Source organism: Carlito syrichta, unplaced genomic scaffold (genome assembly GCF_000164805.1).
Source record: "Carlito syrichta isolate Samal-C Ts95f unplaced genomic scaffold, Tarsius_syrichta-2.0.1 Scaffold289019, whole genome shotgun sequence".
Classification (NCBI taxonomy): domain Eukaryota; kingdom Metazoa; phylum Chordata; class Mammalia; order Primates; family Tarsiidae; genus Carlito; species Carlito syrichta.
This window is the reverse complement of record NW_007233115.1, coordinates 124,584-146,302: the sequence shown is the minus strand read 5'-3', so window position 1 is coordinate 146,302 and position 21,719 is coordinate 124,584. Positions and strand designations below refer to the sequence as shown.

At 43.3% G+C, this 21,719-nt stretch overlaps 1 protein-coding gene across 1 annotated transcript in view; it reads left to right on the top strand.

The window, feature by feature from the left end:
* LOC103256188 (integrin alpha-9-like) overlaps positions 1-21,719 on the top strand; it is a 199,028-nt gene that overhangs the window by 56,272 nt on the left and 121,037 nt on the right. Inside the window, exon 6 of the mRNA XM_021710451.1 lies at positions 19,551-19,701. Within this exon, the coding sequence (XP_021566126.1) occupies positions 19,551-19,701 (151 nt within the window). The remainder of the gene's footprint in view (positions 1-19,550; positions 19,702-21,719) is intronic.

The window sequence follows — 21,719 nt, the reverse complement described above, 5'->3', positions numbered from 1 at the left end:
GGTCTGGTCTCGAATCCGTAGGTTCAGGCAATCCACTTGCCTCAGCCTCCCAAAGTGCTGGGAATACAGGCTGAGCCACCGATCCCAACCTGTGTGGAGAACTTCTAAGGGAAGTGAAAAGATGCAGCAGATGTTTGGGAAGTTGGAAACATCTAGTGGCAACATATCATCATCCTCTGGTTGTAGCCTTGAGAATGCTGTTATCAGAGGACTGGGGCGGGAGTGAAGTGAATTTCCCAGAACTATTGGCTGGTGGGGAGATAAGTAGATCCATCTATGAAGACCAGCCTTCCAGAGGAGGATCACCTCACCCAGAAAGCTGTTCAGAGTCTGAAACAAATTTTTCTCTTTCTCAAAAGTGACAGAGTGGTCAGAATCATCAATTGGCACAGCGTGGGGTAGAGGTGAAGGTTGTTTTGTTTTATGAAGGCAAAGAGATCCTTGTTTAGTGAACACCTACCAAGCTCTGGGTTCCCTACAGAGTACTCAGTGTATACATAAAAGCACTATAATATCTTACAAGCCCCACAACCTTGGGCAAGTTGCTTAACATCTCTGTGTCTCTGTTTCCTCCACTATAAAATAGAGGAAATAACAGCAGCATCATCAGATTTTACATCCCAAATGTAACATCATTAGAAAGATATTTTGAATGTTTAATGAATTAATACATATTTCAGTACTTCTGAAAGTGCTTGGCATATAAGCAAGCCCTCAGTAGGCGAGAGCTAGCATTATTAAATCATTTATTTCTCTCAACAACACTGAGAAGTAAATATTATTGCACTCTTTATAGAGGCTCCTGAAGGCCAGGTTACTTGCTTAAGGCTCATGCTGTGGGAATAAATTAAAGCTGGGAACATCTGATTCTGTATCCTACTCTCTTCCTGTACATTGCCTTCAGTTGCTGCTGAGTTTAGTTACCAGCTGGCTCTGGACCAGAAGTACCAAGGCTGGGGACTTTGGGGGAAAAGTCTTCCTCCATATGAAAGTCCCAGTTCAGAGAGGAGTTGGATGGGTAAGATTTCCACAAAGATGGCTTCCATCCCCCCCACCTGGTCTCGCTATGTGCAGTCTGACCCGTAGGCTCTATTCAATCGCTTTTCCCTCTGGAGACACAAACCACCTGTCCTGCTGGGTCAGTGGCAGTTCTGCACTGAGTCAGCACATTCGTTATCCATGTAGGCTGGATTTTCTCTCTTTGGAGGAACTCAGACTTGACCATAAGCTTCTGGCTGGCATATCAGCAGTTTCCTCAAATGTAGCATCATCACTATTATTCTTATTATTTATTATTATTTTAAGAGTGAAGATGAGTGGGAACTTATCAGAAACCTGGATGTTTTTGCCCTGGTCAGAACATTAGCTGTGGTGGTTTTTTTTTTCTTCACTGTCTGCTCTAGGTCTGGAAAAAAATGCAAAATAAGTATGTTGATTGGGAGCAGCTGGCTTTTGTGGTTGCTGTTTTTAGAATCCCTGGATACAGAAATGGTTTTCTCAATGGTATGTTCTTGAATGCAAAATACTCAAGTGGATGGAACTTTCTGAATATGAGTTGAAGGATTGCTCATCCTCACTCTCCTCTCTCAGAACAAGTGCTTGCCCTTGCTCCGATGTGGTTTTCTTCTTTTTCAGAGAAGGCTGCAGATACCTCTGCTCACATTTCAGGAACACATTAAGGATGAGTGGACACGTGGGAGGGCCTTTTCTGGGAGTTGCCTGGCAGAGGGTGGGATTTAGGCCCAGGGAAGGTGATCGGTATTTTAAGGCAAGCAAAGGGACATTGACACTGGACGAGCTATTGAAGGGTGAAATGCCCTTCCAGAGTGCAAGCTTCTGCTCACCTGACAAGAGATGACACAGTGCTTCTATATTCACTTATTTGATAAATATTAATGAAGCACATACAATGGTTATACAAGGCCTGGTGAAATTCACAGGGACACACTGCTACGTCATGATACTCTTGTGATGAAAGGGAGATACATGTGAAAACAAGTAATTATAATTCACTATGATCATGATAATGATGGGAATAGGAAAGAGTTCCTAGAAATAGGGGAAGAAGCACTCCACATGGTCTGAGGTTAAGTTCTCCTAGAAGCAGACCCTGAGATAAGGACTAGAGTGCAGACAATTTCTGTGAGAAGTAGAGGAAAGCCGTAAACAAGTATACATAGCACCAGTGTACCAGTTACTTACTGCTGTGTAACAAATCACCCCAGAACTTTATGCCTTAAGACAACCACCGTTTGTTTCACTCCTGATTCTGTGGGTTGGCTGTTCGTGCTGGGCTCCACTCTTGGGGTCTTCTGATCTCAGTTGGGCTCCCTCATGCCTCTGCAGGCAACTTCAGGTAGCTTGGTGCCTGTTTCTGGCCATCGGCTTGTTGACTGGGTTTCATCCCCTCTCTGCCACGTCACCACTCATTCTCGAGCAGGCTAGCCCAGGTCTACTCTTATAGTATGGCAGGGATCCAAAAAAGAGAACAGGAGTACACAAGGCCTCATGAGGCCTAATTTTAGAACTGGTTTATTATCACTTTTGCCACATTCTCTTGGCCAAAGCAGAGTCATAGGATCAACCAGATTCAAGGGCATGGAAGTAAACTCTGCTGCCTGATGGGTGAAGCCTGGCAAGGGTTTGAATACAGAGAGGCTGTCAATCAGTGCATCACACCTAGCTACTAAGGGATGGACTGGTGTTTCATCCTTCAGAGAAAGGCTAGGGAGTGATGGGAAATGCACCCCTCAGAATGACTTGAGCTGGGATGTTTGTGTACTGATACCTTATAGTCACTGGTTGAGGCCAACTCTGGGTAGGGGACAGTTAATTTCCTGGCACTTGCAGCCTTCTCTAGTTATAGGAAAGGCCCTCAGATACAAAGATGCATACACTGGCAACTGAAAGTTGGCAAGAGCATTGGGAACAGTCTAGAGGGGAATGGCAGGGACACGGACAATGTCTCCTATACCTGCTTTCTCAAAGACTCTTAGTGGATGAGCTTATTCTGAAATTCCAGCATGAGTGTCATATCATCTTTCAATATGGAGGCTTCTTTCCATGAACTTCCTGGGAATTCTTTTATTCCGTGTTTTGCCAGACAGTCAACATTTTCTATTACTATGGTGGCTGTTTTCTATTGCATTTGTGTGCGTCTTATTTCTTTCCTTTCTCTATCAAGCACAACAACGTGTTGTACACATGCAGAAGGGCATTTGGCTTTAAAGCAAACCCACAAGCCAAATGCAAGGTCCAGAGTCTTTTTCCTATTTTCCTGAGGATAGCAACAAAGATGAGGGATGTACCCACAGCATATCCCAAGCAGAGAGGATAAGATCCCTGAACCTTACATCCTCCTGGCAGCGGTGTAGACCAAGCCCAGTCACGCAGCTAGAACTCTGTTTCTTAGAAACCCTGGCCCCAGCCCAGCTCAGCCCAGGCTGGCCCAGGGAGGAGCACAGCCCATGACTCTGTAATGCCCCCTCACTTGTCTTATAAAGAAACTCAGGCACTGAGGTAGGGTAGAAACAAGCCCAGCACACAGTCTCTTCAAGGTTGGTGGATTTTGTGTATGTTCTTAGAGCCAGAGCATTTCTGGTATAGAATAGAAAACTGACAGGCAGGGATTTGAGTCACTTATCTGAGGTCAAAAAGAAAGTTAAACAGCAGAGGCAGAAAAAACACTTGGTGGGAGGCTCTTAAGTCCAGTGTTCTAGCAATTCGTGGTCTGTGTCTTTAAATAGCCATTGCAGCTTGGGGAACCTGGCCTACCACAAGGTGGAAATGACTTTTGGAAATTCCTCCTATTGCAGGGAGAATCTGATTTGTGGTTTCCGGAGTTCGAAGCTGGGAAGGGAGGGGCTGCCACCCAAGGAACTGACCCTTTTCCTTTGTTGGGCAGACTCAAAGCGCTGAGGAGAGCTTCTCAGGGCCCACCACACTTGAGCAGCCAAAACCTATCCCCACAAATAGTGCATTTCAGGGGCAGCTCCTTCCCTACTGAACAGACACCGACTGAGATTTTCTAGCTTCAGCTTTCTGGGTGGTAAGAGAGATGGGGATGATCAGAGGAGCGCTGAAGGCAAGACTGAGGCAGTAACCATGGCAACTGCAGAAGGTGTCTGGCCACACACTCATAGTAAGCCTCCCTCCTGAGACACCCGGGAAGTCTGGGTCTACCTCACGGGTGTGCCTCATAAAATTTTATTGGGTAGTATTTTCCTTGGCTTCCAAATTAGCCAATTATTGGAGGTTTTGTATATAAGCATCTTCCCAGCCAGGTCACAATGATATTGCTGTTGATAATGATATTACCTAATAAAAGGACCTAGCAAAAAAAGTAGCCATTTGATCTCTTTCTTCTCTGAACTCTAGAGCAGAAGAGGAGCCAGGTGCTGTTTCCTTGTTAAGATTTTTGCAGTTTGTTCCGTGTGACTGTGCATGTTGGTCTCTTGCCACTAATCCTAGACTCACCCATCCTGGAGCAGACTCATTATTGTAAGACAAGCCAAATTCTGAAGTGGCTGGTTGTTTAGTTTTCTGAACTCCATCTTCCCTGGCACATACTTTTCTTGTTGTCTTGCACACACCCTCCCATCAGCACCTTTCCCAAGTTATTCTGAGCCACCTGAGATGACCTCAAGCAAACCGAAAAGCTACCCTGCAGCACTCCACAGGTGAAAAGCCAAAGGCAGCTGTTACTTTGTTCCCAGTCATCTCTGGCCTCCAGAGCCAAAGGTGAGACTTGGACTTAACATGAACTGCCCATAAATCACAGTTCATTGCAGTGAGCACTTCTAGATTTTATGAGCCTGCATTTCTGACTCCATTCCAGGGGATCTTGATCCAAAAATGATGAGGCTGGGTGGATGCTGTCGGTGCTATGCCCAGGTCCCTTGCTATGCAGGTATACTGCCAGCTGCTATGTTGGCTGCTGACCGCTTACAGCTGCCCCCACTCTGGTCTGGAAAGTCACCTTTTTCCTGCCTGGAAGGCTACACCCACCCTGGGGTCAGCCCTCAGCCTATAGCTGACTGATTAGGGGTGCAAAAGGCCAACCCCTTTTTTCTACCATGGATTAATTCTGTGGTACAGATTGTGCTCCAGAGCTTCCCATGGTGTCTGACTGAAGCTGTACTCCACCCGAGACCACAGTCTTGATCCGTCCTGTCCCCATCCTGCTTCCCTGGCTCCCCAATAAGCCACCGAATTCTTGTCATAGGCTCTGGCTTCCCAGGGAGGGAGCCTGTCCTAATATGCTGTAGAAACTTGTGTTTTGTTTGTTTGTTTGTTTTTAAATCTCCTGACCAGGTAGACTGATTCCTTTCTAGGACTCTGAGTTTCAAAAGGAAATCAAATCCAGTGTACCTATCAGGTAATAGTGTGAGGAAAACAGCAGTGGCTGATGGACTTTTTATTTGCCTTCTTAGAATTGCAAGGGGTTTTGTTCGTTGTAAAGCCCAGACTTGTGGAGTGATGCGAGGAAATCCCCTTTAGGCTGGTTTAGGGGACGTTGTGTCTTTGGGGGTTTCTCTGGACACCACTTCTCTGGGACTTTGTTTTTAAAGAGGACTTTCCAGACCCTATGGAAGGAAGGAGGTGCCCTCGTGAGAGATGGCGTTCATGCAAAATGTCTTTACAGGTGAGCAACCAAAGACCATATAGTCCTCACTGAATAAGGGGACATGTCATGATCAGTTGAAATCACCAGCCTTCTCCAGGAGCACTGGACTTGTTTTGAGACAGTTATCTGTGATAATGAGATATGAACAAGGGGGAAATGTCATTGTTTCAGTGAACAGTCGTGTTTCTTTAAGAAGAAAACAAAAGACAAATTTTAATTTTTTTCTTTTTTCCCCCTAATGTGAAAGAACACAATTTGATCCCTAAGCCAAGAAGGAGAAAATTCTCATATAAATTGCACCCCCCTGGGTTTGTCAGGTCTAAAGGCTCCTTGTTAGTCCTGTAGAATTGAGCTGAATGAAATCACTGCAGTTCCTAATGCCTTCTTATACCCCTTTCAGAAATGCCATTCTCACTGTTGCTGCTGCTGACCATGTCTGAGCATGCTACCCCTCCTTCCCTCTCCTTCCCATCATTAACTCAGTTTCTACCACTTACCTTAAGGACAGGGCCTCTTAACCTGGGGTCCATGTCCCCTTGGGCATCTGTGCACAGAATTCATGGAGTCTGTGAACTTGGATAGGAAGATAATTCCATTTTGCTTTCACCGACTTCAGACTGAAATTTAACATTTTATTCAAGTAGAAATGTAGTCAACCATGCACAGTAATATTAGCAGGACAGTGACTTTGTCCCAGATAGAAATCACAGATATTTTCAAGTCAAGTTAGAGTACTACAGATATTTCAAAATATCATTTACATTCATCACTACTCCAGAGTCATGGTAGTTGTTAGATCCACAACTAGGTCTTACGATTTAATATATTTAACTTTTTAAAAGGATGCATGTTGCTAAACCACACACTTGTTCAATATAATTATCATTATATTTTTATATAATTCATTTCTTTGTTAATCCTATTTTTCATTATAAGTATTAAAAACATTATTTTGAGAAGGAGTCCATTTGCCTTCCCTAGATTGCCCATGGGTATCTGGTAGCACAAAAATAGGATAAAAACCCTTGTTCGAGAAGTTTTCTCTGAATGTGGGAAATGATTCATATGAAACAGGTGAACATGTTGCTCTGCTTACTAGAGTAAACAAAATGTTTTTATTATCATATCCAGAACTGGGACTTCATTATAAGGCTGTTGTCTTTTTTTTTTTTTTTTAATGTAGGACCAAACTTAGAAGTCGCTGGAGGAAGCATTTCCCTGACTCTGTGGCTCCCAACATTTTTGCTAACACTGATTGTGAAGTAAATGTTCATACTTTATTCTTTGTATATTAAAGACATAGTAACCGTCCACCAGAGCTTTGGTGAGCTCAGGAAAACTAATATTTCAAGCCCAAAGCAGAGAAACTTCCATTGTGGTGAACGTGGCTGCCGTATTGTGGACAAATGGGCCCATTTGTGAGGTCTGAAGGGCTGTGTCTAGCTTGTGTGTTCTTGTTTCCACTAGAGAACTCCCAGAGATCCAGAGTACCCAGCCAAGAAGAACTGCTCTCCACTCTTCCCTGTGGCTGCCTCACCTCCCAGGAAAACAGATTCAAAATCCAGGGAGGCTTATAATTTCAATATATTGCATTTTCTGTGACCATTTATGTTCCCCATTTGGTTCCTGAGCTAGAAGCAGGGAAGAATTATGGCTGTGACAGAGTCATTTGTCGAGGGACCACGATGGCCCTGCTGACGTGGGTTTTCTTGTGTTGCCTAGCCTGCCAGCTTCCATGAAATGTAGATGTGTTTTGGGTGTGTGGTGGCCGAGTTTAACAGGCAGCATGCCCTTGCTGGGTCAAGTCATACATTGCTGCACACTGGCACTGTCTTAGGACATCGGATCTCTGAGTAGCCCGCAGATCTTGGGAATTCCTCTGCCCCCCAAAGTATTCTTTGTCCTTAATCCAGTTGTACTGTGAGTGAACCTGATTTGTTCCAGATGTCCTAAGATTTAGTGATTCCGGAAACTACTCCTAAAGTAAAGGCTGATGAGGATTTGAATTCCTTAGTTAGCTGGGAACCAGCAGTTCTTTTCACAGTTAAGCAGATGTAGCAGGAGGAAGGAGGCAGATCTGCCTGGAGGGACAGGGAGGGGCTCTCTGGTTGGCTATATTTACCTTGATAGAAAGAGGATGGCCTTTGAAGCAAAGACTGATTCTACCATTAGGGGAGTTATTAAATGAGCCGAAGCTGAGGCCAGAGTCAGCAGGGCAGGGACTTAGGCACACTATTTTAATTTTAATTTTATTATTATTATTTTTTTGAGTTGGAGTCTCACTCTGTCGCCCAGACTGGAGTGCAGTGGCCGCTCCCGGCTACCACAGCCTTGACCTGCTGGGCTCCGGCGATCCTTCCGCCTCAGCCTTCCAAGGAGCTGGAACTACAGGCGCGCGCTACCACGCCCGGCTAATTTTTGATTGATTGTAGAGATGAGGTCTCGCTGCCCAGGCGGGTCTCGAACCTTTTTGTTTTAAAGTAACATATATTTGTTTTAATTATCTAAAGGTTGTTGCTAGGGAAACCACTGTTTTGACTCAGATCAATATAGTAAATTCTTTTCTCTTTCCCTCACTTTATGAGCATAATACTGACCCAGGTGGGTATATATGAGGGAAGTAGAGGTATTTCTGGTTTCATATAAGTGAGTTTTCAATCCAGAAATTCAGTTCCAGGAATCAGTTCCCTGACCTGCTATAAATTTTAATTACAGTACCTTAGAGAGGTGCCGCATGATCTCTCTCTGGAGTTAATAACCATGCGGGTCTGTTTTGCATGATTAGAAGGGATTTATAGGAGTGATGGGAGAAAAATCACCTATTGGGTACAATGTGCACTAGTAGGGGTGACAGGGATACTTAAAGTCCAGACTTCTTCACCACTGTACAATACATCCATGTAACAAAAAACCATTTGTACCCCTAAAGCTATCGGGGGGGAAAAAAAGAAGGGATTTAAAATGCACATCTCAAACTACATGGCATCATGACACACTACTGGAGAAAGTTAAACATGTGTACATACATCTAGTATGTTCTTGTAATGACAGTATTATTGGTGTATGTGGTATTTGAGGACATAAACAATATATTAAACCTACTTAAAGTCATAAATTTCAAACAAAAGCAGAAACTAATTAATGTAGACTAATTAATTAATTAATTTAGATGGCTGTTTAGTTTTGTTGTTTTTTTTTTCCAAGTGTATTTGAAAACAGACAGATGTCCAGATAGTTGCTGGAAGGTGATGGTTGTCAAGTCTGGGACAAACCATGTGAGGGCATCAACCCAGGGTTTAGCTGCAGCTGGACTTGACTACTGGGATATGTATCCAGACAAACTGGAGGCAGGACAGCTGGAGGAGGAGCAGAGAGGTGCCAAGTTAGGGTTGGATGGGCATGCCTGAGAAACAGGCCAGTGTCAGATGTGGCATTAAACTTTGAACAAAAAGAAGCATTTCAGAGGCTGTGAGATGAGGAGATGTTGAACTAGTCAGGATGAAGAGCCTCAAATGGGTTAGAGCAGGTGGTCCAGAGCTAAGGCTGCAAACCACAGGGAGTTGCCTGTGTTTATCTGGGACCAGCGACAGAACAGCCACAGGACAAGACTAACAGTTGGACAGAAAGAACAATTTTCATCATTGAATACAGTCTATTAAAATATCATGTAGGATTAGGTTGTGTTTCTCTAATATATTTAGAATTGTACCTTTTTAGATACAGTATTCTTTTTAAAATTTATCTTGGTGACTTTTTTTAACAACAAAAAAATAGAAGTGATATCTTTCTTGGTGTTCTTGGCTTGTAAAATAAATCTCTAAATATTTGCCATAGTTACTAGAACCTTCTAAGTCAGGGCACTTGAATGGCTTTCACAGCAGTGAAAATTGGTATTTGGAATCTAAATAATTTGACGTTTCAATGAAATCTTTAGGAATCCAAAGTAATAGGCAGTCACTAACTGAAACGGGATAGCAAGGCAGAAGCAATATTTCATCCCTGTAGGAAAGGAAAATTTCAAAGCTTACATTGGAACACTCTGTGAGGATGGACTTCACTCTGGTCCCTTGCTGTACTCCAAGCTTCCCTTGTCTGGAATTCTCATACATGAGAATGACTGTAATAAGTTGGAGAAAGATAAGCTTCTTCAAATTATTACAAGCTAGCCGGGCTCGGTGGCTCAGCCTGTAATCCCACGCCTTTGGGAGGCTGAGGTGAGTGAATTGCCTGAGCCCGCGGGTTCAAGACCTGCCTGGGCAGTGAGACCTCATCTCTACAATAAATCAAAAAATCAGCCAGGCGTGGTAGCGCATGCCTATAATTCCGGCTACTTGGAAGGTGGAGGCGGAAGGATCGCCGGGGCCCAGCAGGTCGAGGCTGCGGTGGCCAGAAGCGACCACTGCTCTCCAGTCTAGGTGACAGAGTGAGACTCCAACTCAAAAAAAAAAATTATTACAAGCTGAGAGTAACAAGTGAGAATCTAAAAACATGGTGCATCTTTCCATTTCTCACCTTCCCCGCAGCCCCCCAAAAAATGCATTTCCCAAACTCCTTTGCCAACAGGCTTCCCATGAACTTCAACCAATGGGAGCACTGGTGTGAGATTAGCGGGAGGGAGAAAGAGAAATCGAATATAGCTCCCTAATTCCATTCACCTGGCAGTCTCTTCCTCAGTCACATCATCTCTTCCCTCAGTCCCTCCAGCTCTAGGGGTGACAACAGTGGCTCCTAATCTCTGGTTTTCCTCATCTCCCCTTGTTTGCTCTTGGCTCTTCTTATACCTTTGTACCTAGCTCCCCATTTTAATCCCTTCTAGTGAACTACTTGGCATGCGTTCTATTTTCCTGTCTGGACCCTGACTGATACACAATGGTTTTGAATGCTGGTACTGCAACTAGGTGAACTGGTACTACCACTAGTTACCAAATAAGTTGACAAGCCAATTACCTTATGTAGTCCTCAATGTCTCTGTCTGCAAAATGGTGAGGAGGTTGGTCTGCAATTGGGGATCCCTTTTAAAAGACTTTGAAAGTCTATGAATCTCTAAATTTTGATCTCATAATACATGTATATTAACATGGATATTTTTTCTACCTACATTATGAAGATAGTTTTTATTGTTTATTTCCTAGGGGATACGGCCTTAGTCTTCATAACACTCTATGTGTGCAAAATTTGATGAGGGCGTTTACCCTGGAATCTTACCACTAAAGGCTGATGTTAGCAGCTTGATGCCTTGGAGACATAGCAATGTTGTGGTGTTGAGAATGGGTTTTTCGATTGTTTGGCATGGACCACTAATTTTATGTAAAGAGGAGTTTCTTGTGTCACAGAGGAGAGGCTCCTGGTCTGGCCTCTGAATGGAAATGCTTCTGTAACAAATCCAGAGCATTGGGACAACTCAGATATAGCCGGTAAAAGCACTCAGCCCATAGAGATGAATAGAGACTGAGGAGTAAACACAGTGACAACATTCTGGGACAAAATGGCTTGAACACCGTAGTGCCTTGTGGGTATCTGCATCTGTGTTCCTTGGTTGGGAAGCTGAAAGTAGTCTCTTACCTTACTGTATGCCCTGTAGAGATAGGCTCAGAAATTTGTGCTTGCTGCCATCTGTGTCTTCTTAAATCAGTCCCTAGTCAGTCTACCCAAAGTGAACTGCATGAGGGAACTCAGAAATATATACTTTTCAGATTCAGCAATGGTAATTTCTTGTGTCTTACCCTTAAGGTACACCGGTTCTTGGTGGAGGTGATAATTAAAAATAGTTAACCTGTACAGCATGGGCATACCTACCTTTAAGAATTGTTATCCATAGACAACTGGTACAAGTCCCCTGGTCCAACCCACTCATGGTCAGTTCTGAGTCAAGGACGTGTTTTGTCATCCACGTCCCCATTTGGTGAGGCCTGAGTGAACTGGAACCATCAGTAGAAATTGAGACTGTGTCAATCATCACTCACTGGAGCATTTCCCCATTCAGAAACCTGGCATAGGACCCTGTAGCAGGAATGATCAGTGCTGGCTGCATCCCTTTTACACTTAAGTGCTGGCCTGGCACCCTGCTACTCTTTGCTTGCTCTGTCTACCAGGTAGCTTGCCAGAGGTGCTGGGGTAGATGTGTAGCTCCAACCCCCACAGTAGCTCTAAACTAATGGCTGACCAGAGTCAGCATATAAATATTCCCTCACCTGCCAATGGAATAATTGTTCTGCTCATGTTCTGCACAGTTTCCCAGGGTTCCCCCACAAAATTAAGTTCCAGGTACCCAGAGAGGTAGGTGGCTTGATGTTGCTGCCTTTATTGGTTTCCTGTTCTTCTGTATCTCACTCCACCTCTTCCCCACTGGTGTTTTGTGAGACGACCTCCCAAGTGAAGGACTTGCTCTCAAACCTGTCTGTCTCGGTCTCCTTCTGTGGGATCCTTCACTAAGAGATTGATTATCCCCTAAATCTGCATGACTTGCTCCCCCACCCCTCAACACATCACATGTAAGGAAGGAATGAGGTTCATTTGTGTAGTGTACAACTTTGGGCATTAGATTTTGGTGAAGTTCAAAATTACTTTGTGGGGAAGAAAAGCACACATGTGGTATGTCTCCTTTTGGGGAGACATTTCACATTATTCATTAGAGCATTTTATAAGTCAATGAATTTAAGGATCTAATACCATCAGTTTGATTTTTTAAACTACCTAATTTTATTCTTATCCAAATTTACTCTATTTTTCCCTAGACTTCTACTTCACAAGTAGTATTGGTAACATAAGCAAATATTTATCACTGAAGATTTATCACAAATCAACCATATTGTATTGTTAAAAGTAAAATATATAGAAATTACTGAGAGTCTAGAACAATCTTGCCCAATAAAAATATAAGACAAGCCACCATATATTAAAATTTTAAAGTTTTCTCATAGCCACTTTGAAAAAGTAAAGTGAGGGCAATCCCCTTGGGTCCTCTCCCACTGTGGGAGTTTTTCTGTCCTCTCAATAAACCCTGCTTTCTCTTTCTCACTTAAAAAAAAAAGGAAAAAAGTAAGGTGAAACTGGTGGAACAAGTTTTATTTAATCCAATATATCCAGATAGCAATTATTTAAGCATATAATCAATATGAAAACAACTATTAAGATTTTTATATCCATATGTGTGTGCGTGTGTGCTGTCTTTGAAATTTTATGCGTATTTTACACTTAATTCAGACCAGCCATGTTTTAAGTGCTCACATGCTACTTGTGACTAGTGATGACCATACTGGACAGTACAGGTCTGGAGTGTGGACTTCAGAGTTGTCTCACCCAATAGGCAGGGAAGCTGTGGTAATTACATGCCAGCTCCCATTGGTCATTGTGTGAGGGCTGCGGCAGAGCATGCCAGGGCTTAATTCTTAGGTACTTTGCTGGCCAGCAGGGAAAAGCCCTCTGGCAGAGAGATGGGGGTGCTAGCAGATGGAGCTGTAGCCTGTGCAGGCTACAGTAATAAGATGCGGGTCATAGGATCAGAACCATCTATAGCCTGCTACATCTTGTAATGCCTTTACTTTGATGCTTTATTATTAACAAGTTACTTGCAAATGTACTTTGTGTTACTGACTCAAGAAAACTTGATTAAGCTCACTGGCCTGGTGGATCAACCCCAAATCCTGACATTCAGGTTCCAAGGAAATCTGGACACATCCTACATGTTCTGCTTGCCTCCCATAATCTTTCTGCTAAGAATGTCCTTTTCCTGCTCCTTCCCGTGTCATTTCTGACCACCTCCATCCTCTGATCATGTTCATTTTTCTCTTTGCCTGGAATGTACTTCCTGGTTTTTTACCCACCCATAGGCTCCTCGTTTTTTTAAAGATATGATTCAATTCCTACCTCCCTCTGGGAGCTTCTCCTGCTAACTTCAGTCGACAGTGATTTCTTTCCCCGGCACCCAAGTTCCTTTGGCAGGAGCTAATAACTTCATGGTATATTTCCTGGGTAATTTGTTTGCTAGCATGCAATTGGGAGATGCCTGACCATCTCCATTCATTCCCTGAGGCTTAATTAACACTGTCCTTTCATTCTTCATGTTATAACCCATTTATTTGGTGCTTTGGGCTCTGTATTCCTCATAGGAAGACATCGGATGAGTAGTTGTGGTTTTATGGTTTACTCATGTTTGTAATTTTAAGCTCTAGAACTTGAAAGACCTTGACAGTAGTCAACAAAATACCAAGAAAGGAGACTGCCCATGAGAGCTGTTAAAGGTGTGTGCAGTCATCCTGAATGCCTCCACAAGCTTCAAGGAGAATTGTCAAGAGGAAAAAATAAGCACCTCAGGTGAAGAAATGACACCTCCCAATATTCTTGAATATTCTAAATGCTAAGAAGGCAGACACAGTTTCATTTCTAATCTTATTATAGCCAAGTACACTTTTAAAATAAATTTTCTTTCTTTCTTTCTTTCTTTCTCTTTCTTTCTTTCTTTCTTTCTTTCTTTCTTTCTTTCTTTCTTTCTTTCTTTCTTTCTTTCTTTCTTTCTTTCTTTTTTTTTGAAACAAAGTCTTGCTTTGTTGCTCAGGCTGGAGGGCAGTGGTATGAAAATAGCTCACTATAACCTCAAACTCCTGAGTTTAAGTGATTTTCCTTTCTCAGTTTCCTGAGTAGCTGGGACTATGGTACATGCCACCATGCCCAGCTCATTTTTTAAAAAAATTTTTTGTAGAGATGGGTCTCACTATGTTGCCTAAACTGGTCTTAAACTCCAAGCTTCAAGAGATTGTTTCTCTTTGTCCTCCCAAAGTGCTAGGATTACAGGCATGAGCCATTGGGCCTGGCTGGATTTTTAATAACAAGCAATATGTTTCCAGCAGGCTATATATGTGCTATAAGATAAGCTTTATAGAAATAGTACCCTTTATATTTTATGTTGACTATTAATAGTGCTTTTCATATAAAAGTACACCAAAGTGATTTGCGTACAAAGTAACATGACCCCCTTAAAAGACTGCACAAGCAAATTAGAATTAATGGGAAAATTTCTCAGAATAAAATGCCTTGAAGGTTAGAAAGATTGTTCTTCAATAAATAAGTAAGCACCATGGAATGTTTAGCATAAAAACTCTGTGCCTGATTGTTTCAATCTTTCAGTAGGACCATCAGAGAGGTTGGTCTCGTAGAGTCCTGTTCCTTTCAGATGTCATTAAAATACCTTTCTTGCCAAAGCCCTTCCTGACTGAGATGGAATTTATGTAAGAGCTGTAGCTTGGATGGCCTTCATGCTAAAGGAAGTTTTCAGCTAGTTCCAGTCCCTGGGAGACCTTGATTGGGTGGGTTCCCCTTTTGGGGCTCAGTTTCTTCATCCGGAAAATGTGAAGGTGGTAATAGTCATGGGGATGTCGTGGATGGTCATTCTTTCCACCAGGGTGAATCGAACACTTACTATGAGCGACCAACCTCTCTGACAATCCTGCTGAAACATTAAAGCAATCAGTCACAGAGTTTTTTGTACCAAACTTGCCATGGTGCTTGTTTATTGAAGAACTATCTTTCCAGTTTTCAAAGAATTTTATTCCCTGAGAAATTTTGTGCTAGGCACAATTCTGTCACTGGGAGATCAGTGATGAGCAAACTCAAACAAGGGTCCCTGCCACCTGGTGTTCAGATTCTAGTAGGGGAAAGACAGTCTTTCATCAAATAGCCACACAAATATATGTATAATCACATCTTTGATAAATACCGTGAAGGCTCAGTGGAACACGAAGGGCTGGGGGAGCTCATAGTAGTAGGAGTTACTTCACCCAGGCAGGGAGGTCAGGAAGGGCCTCCCGGAGACGAGGCAGATAAGGGGCTAGACAATGTGGTCTGTGTTGGGAGGATGGGCTTTGGAGGCATAGGAGACACTGAGTTCTAATCCCAGCACAGCACCTTGTCTCTCTGCGTCCCAAATGCCTCATCTTTAAAGAATGGGCCTAACATTAGAACCCTTTCACAGTGTTGTGAGGTTTTAGAAGGATGACATGTTTGACTGCACCCAGCACCATGCCAAGAAATTACATTTTCATTTCATTTCTAAGAGTAACTTTGGAAGCAGAAATACAGTTTTGTTCAGAGATTTTTAAAAATTTATTTATTTTATTTATTTATTTATTTATTGCTTTGGAGAAAGAATGTAACAGCTTGAGGATCCTTTTCAAAAGTCTGAGTTCACATTCTGCCCTGGAAGGTGCCTGGTCTCTCTTACCCTAGAGCTATGTTTGAGTCTCTTGACTTTCAAGTCCCAGGAATGACCTTGCTGTATGATTAAGTGACAAAGGTCTGAGTTTTGAGGACTGGCAGAAGTTTAGATGTCCTTGCTCTGATTCCTTGTCATTTACATACAAGAAAAGGAGGCTGATCCCAAGAACAATAAAAGTGGAATAAAGAGGCAGCCTCTACCCTGTAATTCTGTTCTCTTCTATATTGTCTCTCTGCTTAATATTCTGTGGAAACTGTGGCACTCTCTGAGGTAGCTGAGCTACTTGTGAGTGCTCATGTAATTCCTTCTTGAGATAAAGCTAGGTTAGCTCTCTCTCATAACTCAAGGCCCGAGGATTATTACTTTACTCTTACAAAAGCAAACAGGAGGACAGAAATAGCCCATCAATTGTTTAAAATTGAAACAGCCAACACTAATAAATAATTGCCACAATAGTGTAAGATCAGAGTCTTAATTTCTTGGAGGGCTTTCAAGAATTTGCAACTCTTCTCTAAGTTAATTTTTCACATCTTGTTTGGATCCTTGGGGCTCTTGTTTCCAAAGCAAGGCCATCAGATTTCTCATTACACATGTTTTTCTCATTGATGTGCCAGGCCTATGAGAAAGTGACATCCTCTCTCCATGGATGGGCAATGATGATGTCTCCCCCAAAAAACTAACATTTCAAAGTATTGTAATCTATTGAGATTGTGACTAGTTCTCTTCTCTTGCATACTGTATTAGCTGTGTTAATGGTTGCAAGCAACAAAAATATATGCTGATTAATTTAAATAGCAGAGGCATTTATTGGAAGGATTTGGACTAGTTCAGAGCATAGACAGGAAGGCTGGGTAACCAGCACAGGCAGAAAACAGAGGAGGCAAGGCTTAGCTCAGGATGCCACCTCTGGGCTCCCAACTCCTCTATAGCCACCTCAGATGATCCCTGGTATCTTTGTGCAACCCTCAAAATTTGTGCCCCAGGTGGAACCATCAGTCACCACATTAAGGTCACTTGAACACCTTAGATCACATGACTGCACTTAATCAGTTTCCCTTTCCCTAGTAACCAAGAGGAGTGGGGAGGGAGGTTTTCCCCGCTTTCTGCTGATGGGCCCCTCCCATCTATCTTGAGATTTCCCCCTGCAACAGGAAGATGTCAGAATGCTGAGCAGCCAAAGATAACAGCTACTCATTATACAAAGCCTCCTGGGCTTAATCACGTCTTCCATTAACTGGTTGGCCAGTTAAAGATTGGCCACTAATGTGGTTTTATTTTTCCAAAGCTGACATCACATAATGATCATCAATCTCATGTGCATCTTCATCATTGTCATCCACTTCCTCAGCCTCATCCTCATCACCATCCTCATCCTTGACCCACTCACTCCTGTGCTCTCCTGGGTTATCATTTCCTTCCATCTCCTCACCCCTTAAATATTCACCCTCCTTTTCCCTGCCCTCCACCCACCCCAACTCAGTCTGACCCTACTACTATTTCACTACACAATGGAAGCACTCACATTGGAATTCCCACATGTTCCTGTCACCCACCTCCTAAGGGCATCTGCAGCTTACCCTCGAGAGATCAGCTCTTTCACTTGTTCACCAGGCTCCACCCAGCAGTCCTTCCTGGTCATGTCCCATTAATTGCTCCCTCTCTAGTGGATTCTTCCCCATTAGCACACAGATATACTATGATAATTCCCATCTTGATTAAAACTAAAACTCCCTTGAACCCACTCCCCCACTTGCTACTATCCTCCTTCTCCTCCTCTTCACAGAAAGACTCCTCCAAATAGCTGTCTGTTCTCAGTTTCCATTTATTCTCCCGCTGCATCTCTTAAACCTACTCCAGTCACCCCATCACTCCACTTCACAGTTCTTATCAAGGTCACCAGTGACCTCCAGATGACTGATTCCAACAGCCAGTTCTGACTCTTCATGTTGTTTTGACCTTTCTGCCATGTTGGACAGAATTGATGATTCCTTCCTTAAAATGTGACTTCTGTGACTTGGTTTTCCTCTTACCATCCTAGCCACTCTTTTCTAGTCTCGTTTGCTGGCTCCTTTTCATCTTCAGCGCCTAAATGTGAGACCTCTTTTCTGTCTACACTCATTCCATGGTGATTATCTCTGTCCATCCCACGTGTGTATCTCTAGCCCAGACCTCTCCTCCAAATCCAAATTCATGCATCCAGTTGCCTCACTCTCTCCTTTAAAATGAAATAGGTGCCAGACGCGGTGGCTCAAGCCTGTAATCCCAGTACTTTGGGAGACCGAGGTGAGAGGATTGCCTGAGCCCATGGGTTCAAGAACAGCCTGGACCACTTGGCGAGACCTCATCTCTACAATAAATAAAATATTAGCTGGGCATGATAGTGCGCACCTGTAGTTCTGGCTATTTGGAAGGCTGAGGCAGAAGGATCACCTGAGCCCAGCACGTCAAAGCTAGGATGGCCATGAGCGTGCCACTGCACTCCAGCCTGGGCGACACAGTGAGACTCCAACTAAAAAAAAAATGTAAAAAACAGGCATTTTTATTTTTCTCTGCTGAGCCTTGTCTACCCAGTCTTTCCCATCTCAATAAATGACAACTCTTCTCTTCCAGTTATTGAATCCAGAAACCTTTGAGCCATCCTTCACTCTCTTTTCCTCACACCCTTTATCCAATCCATGAGAAAAATCTGTTGGCATAACCTTTGAAACATATTCAGAATATAACCTCACTATCCCAGCTGCTACCATCTTCTCACACCTTGACAATTGCAAGAGCCTCCAAGCCAGGCTCTGTGCTTTTCCTGGGCCACTCCCCAGACTTCATATCACAGCCAGTGTGAGCCTCATTTAAACATGGATGGTGAACCATGCCACTCCTCTGCTTAGAGCCCTGCAGGTCTCCTGTGTTGCTCAGAGTCAAACCAAGTTCCTTCATTAGGACTTGCACATCCTTGTTCGATCTACCCACCCCCCCACTCCCTTTGCCTCTCTGAACTCATTTCCTCCCACTGTCCTCCTTTCTCACTCCTCTCCAGCCACACTGGCTTCCTTACTGTTCCTTGAACATGCTGGGCACATGCCCACCTCAGGGACTTTTCTTTTGCTAGTTCCTATATATTTCTGTCTTCCTTCCTTCCTTCCTTCCTTCCTTCCTTCCTTCCTTCCTTCCTTCCTTCCTTCCATTTCCTCTGAGAGGTCACCTCAGCAGTGAGACTCCCTTGATCACCTTATTTAAAAGTGCAAGTCACTCCCCTGCAAATCTGGCATTTTCTGTTCACCTTACCCTTTGTATATTTTCTCCACAGCTCTTATCACAATATGACATGTTTATTTGCTTCTTTATGTATGTGTTTTCTGTCTCCCTGAAGCTACAAGGACTCTCTATTAGTTGCTGCTTTTTCCCCAGCACATAGTGGCATGTAGTAGGTATTCAAAAATAACTGTATGAATGAATTCATGTATGAGTGAATCCTATGGATAAGTTATTAAATGCCTTGACAGTCTGGTGAGTTAGAAAAGGCAGATCCCTGTGTTTTCAATGAGGAAGCTGAGGCCCATAGAGCGAACTGTTTGCCCAATAATACAGCTGGCTATAGGACTCCTGGGACTTGTTCTGATCTCAGTTTCTGCCCCCCACCCTCAACTGCCCCCAGATGCCACATAGCATATTCGTAGAGGCTTCAGGGCATTCATTGCTGTTTCTTTTTCATTACAGTATTGATGATAAGACCCCATATCTAGCTTTGGGGGCTGTGAAGAATATCTCCCTGAATATCTCCATCGCCAACCTGGGGGATGATGCCTATGATGCCAACGTGTCCTTCAATGTCTCCCGGGAGCTCTTCTTCATCAACATGTGGCAGAAGGTAAGGAGGGCATCCCCAAAAGAGAGCCTTTGTTCTATCTCGTGCATTCGCTGACTTTCATCATGGCATGGAATATGCAATGATTCTAAAAAGACTGTTCCTCTATATGGAGTATCATTTGGAATGATTATAATTTTTTTCTTCATGAACTCAGTGTGTTGGTATAGCCAAAGAAGAAACCACTAATATCCACAGCATCAGAGGGGTGTCTATATGTTACACTGTCTCCCATCCCATCCTGTCTTTCTTACAGAACCCACCCCCTATAGTTTTGTATCTGGCCCTTCTCCAAGATGGTACGGTTACTGTTTCCAGCACACCCATGTTCTAGAGAATTCCAGTTTTAGGCCAGTAAATGCTGTGAAAAACCAGATAAGAACTAAGGACAGATCACTGCTTGTCCTACTTGTTATCACCAATGATGCACTTGATGTTTTCCATTAGAAGACCGTTGACACCCATCTGTACTTGGGCATGTTTATTCAATCCTGATGTATTTGAGGGATTTGAGGTAATTAAATTACAGCAACATGAATGGAACTGGAGATCATTATCTTAAGTTAACTTTGCTTTATTTGAGTGAGGTTTTTTAGAGTGAATTAATTTATTTGAACAAGTTGAAGTTTAGATAGCAAGTCGGAAGATAAAAAGCTAGTAGTCGGTCCTCTCCCATCATCTCCCTCAATGTGCCCCTTAGGGAGGAAGAGGAACAGGATTCTCAACAGGCATCAAGGAGGAATGAGTGGACTCAGGTTGACGCCACTCTACCCAGTGGTTACTCTGACTGTTGACAGCTATTCAGATGGGATTTTTCACAGCTTTTCAAAGTCTTTACAGCATTGAACAGCAGTGCCTTGATCTCTATGTAAAAAATGGAACCAAAATCACTTTTTGAGGAAAACCTTCAACCAGCGCACCGATGAACATTAGGTACACATTTGAGCAGGTGGCGGCCTTTGTTCAGGCACATATCCTGCCAGCTCAACAGTTTTGACAGGATTGTGCCAACCCTGCCCAGCTTAGAGGGCAACTGAAGCACACAGAGCCACCTAGAATAGCGGGTCTTCAAGAGCTTTCTAAGAAGTCATCTCAACTTCCTGCTGCTTAATAGCGTTTGGCAGCTCCAGGGTGGAAGGAGGCCACAGAAGCAATCACAGACTGCAGAAAGGGCATGTGTTCCATCTACCTTCTATACCCTAAAAACTTCTCCTGAATTCAGCCCAGTCATGAGAGAACCAAGAATCTGTAGGGGTCTAGTATCTCTGGCAACTCACAGAATCTCTTTTTCAGAATTGCATGTGCTGTGATACCGTCTCCCTCTGTGGGTTGGATGGTGGATGTGGAGGAAAGGGGTTTGCTCGGGGGACCTGACCTGTAGAACTTGTCTCTACGGTAACTGAAGCGCTGTGGCTGGTGACTGGGTCATTACATTGCACAGATTTCTCTCACTCAGGACCCATGGGAGAAATTTCTCTGCAGCCTCAAACTTGGAAATAGCTGTGCTTTGCTTGAACATTTTGACTTGTTTTTACCTTATGACTAACTAGTCTTCATTCTCTTTATTGGCTGCTAGTAAATTCTAAGCTGATCCAATTCTGCCAGTGTGTTATACTTGGTAGTATTATTTCACAAACTAGGTAGCCTCCTGGATCTTGCTTTGCTTCCCTCCACCATGTTTTGTTTTTTTGCTTGGATGGATGAAGGGGTGAGTGGATGACTGGCTTGCTGACTGACTGAATTGATGGGTGAATGGCTGACTGGTTGGCTGACTGTCTGGGCGACTGGCTGACCGGGTGGATGGGTGAATGAATGGATGAATGAATGAATGGCTGGCTTTCTTGTCCAAAGTAGCAGAGAAACTCAGGGCTCAGGCCTCCAAGATCTCCAGTCTTCTCTGTCATCATGCAGTCAGTTAGTTTAATATTAGCTTTCAGTACAGAATACCCCCTGAAAGAGATTTTTCTTTTCCTTTTTTTTTTTTTGAGTTGGAGTCTCACTCTGTCACCCAGACTGGAGTG